The sequence below is a fragment of the Planococcus citri genome, chromosome 5 (assembly GCF_950023065.1).
Source record: "Planococcus citri chromosome 5, ihPlaCitr1.1, whole genome shotgun sequence".
In the NCBI taxonomy this organism is placed as follows: Eukaryota; Metazoa; Arthropoda; class Insecta; order Hemiptera; family Pseudococcidae; genus Planococcus; species Planococcus citri.
The window spans coordinates 15,712,613-15,723,122 of NC_088681.1; the positions used below are offsets into that span (position 1 = coordinate 15,712,613).

Here is a 10,510-nt window from a genome sequence, read left to right on the forward strand (position 1 = left end):
GATTTATGTAATAACTTTTTTGATAAACAATGCAGAAAAGTGGCTGAAAATAGACACAAAAATGAATGGAAATGACAATAAATTGCCAAGTATCTAAATTACTAATCAAGACTGATGAAAGCTCAAAATATGAGAACAAAATGGCTCGAATTACTGGAGAATAATTCAAGTGAAGCCATTTCTAGAGACGAAACTATACAGAGGTTTTTTGAGAGGGGGATGTGGAAGAGGGTTTGACTGAAAATTTGTCGACTGATATGAGGGAAAAATAACAAATTTTGCCAATTCATATATGACTCATAAAAATTCTCCATTTTCTGTTTTGGATTTTAATTGGGCGCCTAAACGTGAATTTCGAGAGGCCCAAAAACGAAGTTTTTTTTAAAAAGTTGATTTTTGAAAAAAAAAGAGGATAGGAAAACTTTTAAAATTTTGAAATTTGAAAGTTTTTTTGAAGGATTTTAATTTTGAGAAAAAAAAACAGAGAACAGGTCCAAGTGAGAGCGAAAGCTCTTGTAAAGTATTTCAAAGAAGCAAAAAAACGATACTTTTTTAGGAGAAAAGCTCATTTTTTCACTTTAAAACTTCAAAAGTTGAATGATATATTTTTTTAGAAATTTCAATTTTTGAAAAGAAAATTAAACAAGTCTGAGTGAAACGAGGGCAAAAGCTTTCGAGTGAAAAAACACGGTTTTATTTCATCACAGGCCCTTCAATTGGTGTGCCCACCAGAACACACGGGCCGGTCAAACCACTCCCTTTGTCCCCCCTCCCTGCTAACACGAAAAAATAAAATTTGTCATAATTTGAATCTAGTGTGGAAAAAGTTGAATGAAATTTAGATAAATACAACTTATACATATGACATCCCTTTACTTCAATTCAACTTGAAAATTGAGGAGAAAATAATAAGTTTGAAATACATTATTTTTGAGACTTTTATTTTCGTTTAATTTTTTTTTTTTTCATTCTCGCGAAAATGTAGATACATATAATTTCATGTAACGCAAAACTGTGCAACTGTCAAAAAAAATTCCAATATGTAGATAGGTATTGAATACGTATTTTCACAGTAAGACTTCTACAAATAATTCTTTAATTTTAACTCTGGTAATGCATAGAAAACATTTTCAAGGTTAGAGTAATTTAGCTCCGAAATGGAAATTTCACCAGACTTCTATTTTTTTTTCAAATTTACAGAACAGGTACCCCGGCAAAATTTCTCTTTTCATGATTTTTCTTAATTTAAAAACACCACCTGTTATTTGCAAAAACCCTTAACGAAGTTTAAAAGTCATTGATTACTTTTTCGCAGCACATTTTTCCGCTGCACGTGCATTTAATCGTATGTAAGTACATACCGACTCGAGACTTACAAAACGTTTAATCCGAAACTTGAAAAATTTTCGCGATGAAATTATGTTTCTTGGGTTTCTTGCTTTGGGGGACCATTTTAGTCCAAGCAATTCCCGATAACTACGAACAAAAGTTACAGCCAAGAAGTTTTGATGGTTTTCCAGGTGTCAGCTGGTTTTATGGTGACGTAAGTTTGGATTCTGATCAAAATATTGAGGCATCACAATGGGATTTTCATTCATCGATACTGTAGATACATTTTATAGATGACTTTTTTTCAGGATTCGAATCATGCAAAGCCGGAAGAAATCGCCGATAAAGTAAAAAACAAAGGTGAAATCCACGTAATGCCAATTGAGAAAACAGAACTAAACGATACACCCGAACCTATAGAAAATTTCTTCAAAGAGTTACAGGAAAAGGTACCTACATATGTAGCTATACAAGAGAAAATAATATTCTAGATACATAAATACTCGTAGTGATCCAATGGATATTGTATAATTCCATTCTTGCGATACTTAGCTCATTTTTGTATCCAACATACCTAGGTACATAGTAACATAGTTTTTGAAAAACTGCTTTGATACAAAAATCAAGGCAATATAAAAAATATAACACCATCAGTGAGCTTCGACCACAATTTCTTCAATTTTTAAAACTTTTTCTCCAATAGGCAGATGAAGAATCCTTAAATGCGAAAATACCTTACAAAGACGATGGAAACCTAATAAACGTATTAAAGGTATGCAGGTAATACCTTGAATATTAGTATAGGCACCATACGTAACATGAACATATTCTCTTATTTAAAAAATCACACCACATTAATGCTTCATTGTAAAATTCTGAGCCAGGAACTGAATAAAACAGTTGCCAAGACACCCACCGAACTCGTCAAAGTAAATAGTAACATAATCAATTAATCATGAATAATTATACCCACATAAAATCGTTCATGTCCATAGCCTATTCGTTGACAGAATTTATTAGGAATAAACACCTGTCACTTTTTCACAGGTTTTGGTAAACAATACATGGCGTATTTTTGATATCGGAGCATTGGGCTCATCAAGAAGGACCAGAAATGTAAGTCAAAAGCTAAATTTTTAAAAGATTTTTACAGAAATAAAATTCTTAAAATTTTTCTTTCAGGTTAATCAAACATCATACTTTGTTTCCCTACCGGATCTCCTCCAATTGGTGAGTGAAATCAAAAACGAGCCTAATAAATTGTTCACTTTTTAAAAAAAAATAATTAATTTTCAACACCTGGCTTGATATTTTGATACAAAAATTCTGAGGCGTGCCGATGGGGAGGGGGGGGGTCTTCCCACAAAACAGAAAAATTTAGGTGAAAACTTGTAATAGTTAGATAGGTAATAAATGGTATAGGAGTGAATTATGAGACTGTTTGTTATAGAGAGGGATTGATAGAAATATTATCCTAGGTGGTGAGAAATCTCCTATCCTTGATTGCACAGAGCTATGCAACTTTGATTACCTAAGGGTACCATACACACTAGATTTTTTCTGAACTCCATAACCAATTAAATTAGTTACGAGACAACAATACTATAGAGATTTTATTGATGAAATAAATATCAATACACTGTATAATACGTCGTGATTATCATAAGGTATTAATTCTAAAATACACATAGTGAATTAATACGGTATCATAAAATAGATGATTAGCTCTAGATTACGTTATGCGAGGGACTAATTTACTCAGGATGATTAATCCTGGCACACATGAGAATAAAATAAAGATTCAGGCCAGATTGAATTTATCTAATCATAAATATTAATCCTTACTCTGCTCGTAAGTAGGTGATATATCTAAAATATATGAAAAGGTTCTCTACTTACGAGACGCTTCTACATTATTAGCAATAAAAGCATCGATAATGTGACTGGTGGAGAGTGTTCCAACTCATACCCAACTATTCGCGTTAATCGTCTCCAATTAAGGGGTCCATGTACCTACGACGATTCTGTACTCATTATATCGTAATACATTTTGAAACTGGGTACATACTCTCATGGTCGACAAATGAGAGATGATCCAAAATACCATAAATCGCGCTAATTCATTGAATCTTAATCACGTTTACGTTAATTGACACAAATTCACACCGAACAAGCGGGTAATACTTAGGGTTAAAGTGCAAAGAGGCCGAAGCCTAAGAAAGTCTAGATGGTTGACCACTGTACCGAGAGCTGCAGATCTTGAACAGGTAGTGAAGATGATATTTTTCGCCATCCTGGTCCAGACCCAGGATCGCGGTAATTTACGTACGTAACCTTTCCCCGCTACCTCTAAACCAGTTATTATATGAAGTACCACTATAGGAATAGTTACAATAGTGACCACCTACGGCAGTCAGGGCATATCTGCTCATCACAAACTTGGGAAAATTGGGTAGAAATTGTGTAAACAGGGAAAATCAAAGAATTATTCCTGAATTATAAATTTTCAAACATTTTCGCCCTCGCTTCGCACGAGCAGGATCATTTTCCTTTTCCTTTCTCTAACCAAAGTTACAGAGTAGAAAAATTGACTTCTCGCACAAAAAAATAATATGTTTTACTTGAAATCCCCCCCCCCCGCAAAGTCCTCTCTAATACATTCCAGTCAAAAACTTCCAGAAAGTCCCAACTTCTGCTGAAATATAAAAAAATGCCCCATTTTTTTTTTTTTTTGTTAAAAATATAAAAGTCATGTCCTGAAAAGAATGTAGAATTGTGAATTTTCGAGAGCCTCATTTATGCATTTTTTAAAATGCCAAAAAGCACAAAATTTTGGAATTGAAACTTCTTTTATTGAAAATGAATTTTTTGCACCTCTCAAATTGTAAATTTTCTGATGCTTTCACCCTCACCTCGCTCGATCAAAATCGAAAATGTTCTGTTCTCTTTTTAAATTTAATTTTTAAATACCAAAATTCTAAAAAAAAAAAAACACGAAAAAATTGAGAATTTTTGATTTTGGTATTAACCTTGCAATAGAACAATTCAAATTTTTTGTCGAGTATAAAAGCATCGTTTTTGAACGTTTAAAACTAGGTATTCAACATACCCCTTCCAAAAATGGTTTGAACCACGCCTGGCTAATTAGCCCGAAAAATACTAGAGGGACGGGAGGGGGGTTCCGGGGTAAATAGTTGGGAAAACCTGGCGAAATACATAGCTGGGAAAATTTCAGGTTCACCCCATCCCCTTCCCCCCATCGACACATCACTTTGTCATGCTTCTGCAAAAATGTAACTAATGTATGTTTTAGTTGAGTCAATTCCTCGGGTTATCATCCTCAACAACAGAGAATAATCAGGTAAGTAAAGATCAAGATGAACTTAACGAAAGGAAAAAAGGTCAAAGAGTAATTATTTGAGGAGTTGCGAATACTTTTGGAAACACTTGAACTGGCAAAAGATCTGAATGCACAATGCACACAAGACTCAAGCAAATGGCTTAAAGAATGCCAATTTTCCCACCTACCGAAATTCGAAATCAATCCAGCTTCTTGAAAAAATTGGGCCCTTGAAAATTCGATTTTACCCAACCAGTATCGAAATGAGGCCTCGAAAAGAGATTCCATACATTATTCTTTTCTGCTGATTCAAATCTAAAATTTTTATAAAAAGCACAATTTTTAATATTTTATGAAGTGAAAAATCTAAAAATCCACTACGGGCTTCAGAATCAGAACAACCTGAGAAACCTGAAAAATTTCAAGAAAATGGGGATTGCATGCTTGAAAACTAAAACTTCTTAATATGATGTACCTTATAGAGGGTATTTCTATCTTTTCTCTCCCTGGTTACCCAATCCAGCCTTTTTGTACCTATTGGGGACCCAGGGAGGGAAAAGATGGAAATACGCTCTACATTGGCGCCCAACATGTGGGGCGCCAATAACGTGTGGGGCGCCAATGTAGAGGGTATTTCTATCTTTTCCCTCCCCAATCTGGGTACCCAATCTGGCCCTATCATTCCTATTGGGGTCCCTAGCTTTGGAAACTTAACAGGCTTTGCCTGAGCTTCGCCTTATGATAGAACTCCACAGTGTGAAACTACCCCAATAAGCCACAAGAACATACTAGGTATAGTGGTATGTTTTATTGGTCAGTAGTGCACTTGCATAGATGGTAATTGGTAATACCAGTGTATACGATGCCGTCAATACCTGACCTACCTACTGTCAGTTTCTGCTGAGCATCTAGTTTATGAGCTGTGTATCCAGCGTTAAACGGTTAAAGATACCTTCGCCTACAGGAAAACAAAACTGCAAAGAGGCAGCTATCTGCGGCTCCGGCTTGGTCTCTGTGGTACTACACCACCAGAGAGTGCTGATCTTCCTAGAAGAATCAGTGTAGCCTCCGCCTAGGCATAAAGTTCCCAACTAGGTGGGTAACTTGGAGTCCAAAGTCCCCACTACAACCTTATAACAATACAATAATTTTCACAAGTTCAGCTTATTTTCTTACAGCAAGAAAACATTAGGCCCCAAACACCACAGTTCAAACCTTCAATCCAGCAGAATGTTCCCAAAGGTCACATCGCTATACCTTCTGGAATGCTCAAGGTTCATACCAATTAGACTAACCGCAGTGCAAAAAGCTCGATATTTTGATACAAAATTACGATCATTTTGTTTTTTACCACACAGAAACAAGAATCATTTAAACCCACTTTCAATTTAAGCGTCAACAAGGAGAATAAAGAGAAAGTAATTTTCAACTTTCCAATCATCATACTTCGTAATCGCAGATACCTTAATTTTTAGACTGTTCCTATAACTTTTTCAGGCCAATAATATCTTCAATTGCCAAGAACCAAATGAAATAATTAAAAAAATGCGCGAATACTTGGAAAACCCTGATTCGACTATAGAAGATAAATTCTACATTGTTTTGAAATTAGATGACATGGTAAGTGTCTGCGAGACGATTTATTTTTTACCGTTTTCCCGATAAGTTTATTCCTACAAGTCAAATGTTTCGAATTTTGTACCTACAGTTTGATCATTTACATGAAATCGAAGACGATGATACAAAATTAAATGTACTCCATTCAATAATTAATGTGGTAAGTGTTGAAATGTACTACTCGGTCAATCTCATTTAGGCACATAACTCATTTTATAAATTGCAAATATGTACTTGAACTCATCGACATTCATTTTCCTAAAAATAATCCGTAATTTTTCAGGGCGGTTATAAAAAATTCGCAGAAATTTTCAATAAATTAAAATCAGTAAGAACGATTCCAATAATTGATGACAAAAACAATAAAATCAGACTCGAGTAAAAAGATGATATTTTCACACATTTTTTAACCTGCGAATAATTTAATTTCAGAGTAGAAACAGAGACGATCGTGATTTGGCGCACTTCTTCGAAAACGTAAAAAAAATTTAGATTTACCAAAACAGGCATAAAATTTGATTTTTTTCACAATGGGTATTTGAATTTTTCAGAGTCAAAATACCTTATCCGATCGAATTCACTCCATTAACAGAAGTATTCGCCAGAAAAACGTGGAACAAGAGACTCTTTCTGACAATTGTTTCGTTACTCGTCCAATAGGTGAAAAAATAGGCAACAGTATGCTCTACCGCAATACATGGGTAGGTAAGGTCGATAGACAAGAGTGGAAAAGTTGCATTCAATTGTAGCCCTGTACATAATACCGATTTTTTTTCTCTTTAGAATCCAGAATCGGATGATGATTTTTATAAATTTTGCTATGACGATGAAACTGTAACTAAGGTAAAAACTAAAAATATGTATAAGGCAACATTTTATTTTCATTTTCGAATTACCATCTTCAAAACATTACATTTTGTTTGTCTTTCAGGCAACTAAAGCTATGATGATAAATGATGCAGATTCTATGCACTTCAAATTATTTCGAATTAAATCAAACTCAAACAGTATGCTACCCCGAGGTCCAATGTACAAATGGTATACTATTGTGAAATTATATAACATGGTGCGTACGTATGAATCATGTACTATAACCATCGATATGAAATTTTACAATTAAAATGGAGTCTTCTTTCAATTTTAATGAGAAATTATTGGTAAATTACTTTCACAGCATGAAAATCTTAAAGCAGAGAAAACAGATGAAAACTCAAAATCAGAACAAGAAGGAGAAAAACCAAAACCTGAGAAGGAAGCTGAAAACCAAAATGATAAAAAAGAACTGGTTGACTTGATGACGGAAATGGTAAGCTTGTTCTTTAATGTTTTCGTAGGTAAAATTCTAGCTAACGATTAATTGGTAATCTCGAATTTTAAACCTCACAAAATATTAGCTAGGCAATTCATAAATCCAGGAGTGTTCAGCTGCTTTCACCGACTTTCGCCTCTTTTTTAGAAAAATGTGGAGGGGGTGAATTTAAAATACCATTTTTGAGGCAAATGAAATGAAAAGTTCACCAAAAATAATAATTTCTCATTAAGTGAAAACTACAGCACTAAAATCAGATAAAAATGATAGTTGTTAGGACACCCTGTAAATCACAGAAAAAAAAATTCATCGTCGTGAAATAAAATTACATACCTATCTATCTATTTTGTTAACACAGGGAGAAAATACACAATACGAAAGAATATTTGAAAGTCTTAAAGCAGTAAGTAATTAAATTTAAATCTATTTATTTGGTAATTTAGGTAGGTAAGGTACCTACACCTAGATAATGACACGTGCTTGAATAATTTACAGGCAGATAAGCCTCTCTTGACAAAAATTTGGACAGCATTCAAAGATGTAAGCATCCTACCTAATTATCTTCTATTTATAATTAGGTATTTTCAGCTGACAAAGGAAGTATCCAAACGAGCACACAATTTTTAGATCTGCACAAAGAGGAATTCATAGAGAACTCCAAAATACACCCCCAAACAAAATTTCGGATGCTGAAAACTATTTTTCAATTTTTGGAGATTTTTTTTTTTCAAGTTCTTCGGGCCAAAAATAGGAAAAAATCAAAATTTTATCAAATTGACCTAGAAAGTTGAAATTTGATTTATACCCCATTTTCGATCTTCAGAGTTGATTGGTAATGGTTTCGAACCACTCTGGAGTCTCCAGCGAATTTTCGAAATCTCCAGTTTTCGATAAAACGCTCCAAGTATAGTGTAAACATAAAATTCAGCGCATTTGAACTGAGATTTACCATCTTTGTGACTCATTCGTTCGATTTTGGCACATATTTTCAAATTTTTTTTGGCCGAATCAAATTAAAAAATTTTTTAAGACGAAAAAATCTGTTGGAGGAATCAGAACGGTTCGAAAGTCGAAACCATCGCCAATTAAATCGGAAGTTACATGAAAGGGTGAAAACTAAATTTCAGATTTTTTTCTTTTCAAAAACTGGGAATCCAAAAATGCACTGGAGGCTCTGGAACAGTTTCAAACCGTAAACAATCAACTCAAAATGGTCAAAAAGTCCTGTTTTCACCTAAATTGTTAATTATGTTGTAAATTTTGTCGAAATCTTCAAAAAATTCTTGTTTTGTGTTAAAATTGTCCCAAAGTCTCATTTTTTGCAAAATTGGCAAAAAAAAGTCAGATTTCGGCCATAAAATAGTCAAAAAGTCCTGTTCTTGCCTAAATTGTTAATCAAGTGATAACTTCTGTTAAAACCGTAAAAAATTCTTGTCTTGTGTTAAAATTGTCCCAAAGTCTCATTTTTTGCAAAATTGGCAAAAAAATACCAATTTCAGCCAATTGCCCTTCAAGTGGTAACTTTTGTCAAAACCGTCAAAAAATTCTTGTTTCGTGTTAAAATTGTTCAAATGTCACGTTTATTTTTTTGTTCCTAAAATCGTCAATAATGTCTTGTTTTTTGTCAAAATTGTCAGAAAGTTATTTTTTGATAAAATAATTTTGTCAAATAGTCGTAATCTTTTTAAAAATTGCGTAGAAATTCCTGATTTTTTTGCTGAAACATCCAAAATGTGTTCTCTTTTGCCTTATTAGCTGTCTAAAAATTCTCTTCTTATTTCAAAATTGCAAAAAAAATGTCATGTTTTTTTACCAGAATTTATGTTTTTTTTTTTGCCAAAATTGTCAATGGTCGGAAAGTCTGTGTTTTGACAATTTTTCAAAACCAAATTTCAAGTTAATTTGGTAAGATTTTGATTTTTCTTGGTTTTTGGCCCACAAAATTTTCAAAAATTAGCCAAAAATCGGAAAATGAATTTCAACACCTGAAATTTTTGTTGGTAATATATTTTAGGAGTTTTTATCGATTCCTTTCTGTCCAGTTCAAAAATTTTTATGCTGGTTGGGTACTTGCCTTGTAAGTTTCAATTCGAAAAATGATCTAATAAATACATTCGTGTGCTTGTGTACAGAACGGGAAGAAGCCGGAAGAAAATAATCCATACCAGCGATGGGGTAGCAGCAGATTTCCCTGGATGTGGTCCAGATTCAGAACTTGGTCCAATCGTTATTAAGCTAATTTATTCCTCAAATCAGTGTTAAGACAAAATGAATAAAGAAAGCAACGAAACCTTGATATCGTCAATTTTTTCCTTTCATAACTAACACTCTACTTTCTTACTCCTATTTTGGTTCATTTTATAACCCTATATGTAGGTAACGTTTATCTCTACTCTCACCCTATGAAGCAGTTGGATTTTATGAGAAAATATTTTCTCATTTCTTGAATTTCCTCAAGTTGAAAAAAAATGCAGAATTCTTTCTAAATAACCTTTTTAAAAAAAGAAACCCCCTTCTGTGGTCTTCCAAGCAAAATAGGTCTTTCTGTAAATAGTTTCTTAAGTTGAAAAAAGAAAAAAAGAAACGAAAAATGAACGGAAAAGAAAAGTCGCGAGCATGTTTCAATTTTTAATTTCTGCGTCCTGCGTCAGAATTCCTCTAGGAAAATTCAGGCAAGTGTTTTCTCCGCTCTTCTCCTCCTCCAGAATTTCAATCTTGTGATGTTGGGATAGTTCTTAAGAAAAAAAATTCAAAATGTGCTCAGTTTTTTTGGCGTTTCCAATAATGTACTGAGTACCTACAGAAGTGAAATGAATTTGGAACATAGTGTTCGAAAACATAATCTCTTTGAAACTATTGACGAAAATGTGAACAGAGGAGAAAATTTCATGCCTAAAAAAATTGTCAAATGAAAA

At 33.5% G+C, this 10,510-nt stretch overlaps 1 protein-coding gene across 1 annotated transcript; it reads left to right on the forward strand.

Annotated features, from left to right (window-relative positions):
- The first annotated feature begins 3,804 nt into the window (after positions 1–3,804).
- LOC135848701 (uncharacterized) lies at positions 3,805–9,977 on the forward strand. Its single transcript, XM_065368669.1, has 7 exons — positions 3,805–6,987; positions 7,070–7,129; positions 7,218–7,352; positions 7,461–7,592; positions 7,954–7,998; positions 8,091–8,135; positions 9,728–9,977. Exons 1-7 carry the CDS (start codon positions 6,967–6,969, stop codon positions 9,827–9,829), a joined length of 540 nt encoding a protein of 179 aa, XP_065224741.1. The 5' UTR covers positions 3,805–6,966; the 3' UTR covers positions 9,830–9,977.
- The last annotated feature ends 533 nt before the right edge of the window (positions 9,978–10,510 follow it).

Bases quoted from the DNA above. Each gene is read 5' to 3' on its own strand.
- LOC135848701 (XM_065368669.1), top strand. From the start codon at position 6,967: ATGCTCTACCGCAATACATGG. The intron at 7,130-7,217 runs GTAAAAACTAAA...TTTGTCTTTCAG, and splicing joins ACGATGAAACTGTAACTAAG to GCAACTAAAGCTATGATGAT. The intron at 7,999-8,090 runs GTAAGTAATTAA...AATAATTTACAG, and splicing joins TATTTGAAAGTCTTAAAGCA to GCAGATAAGCCTCTCTTGAC.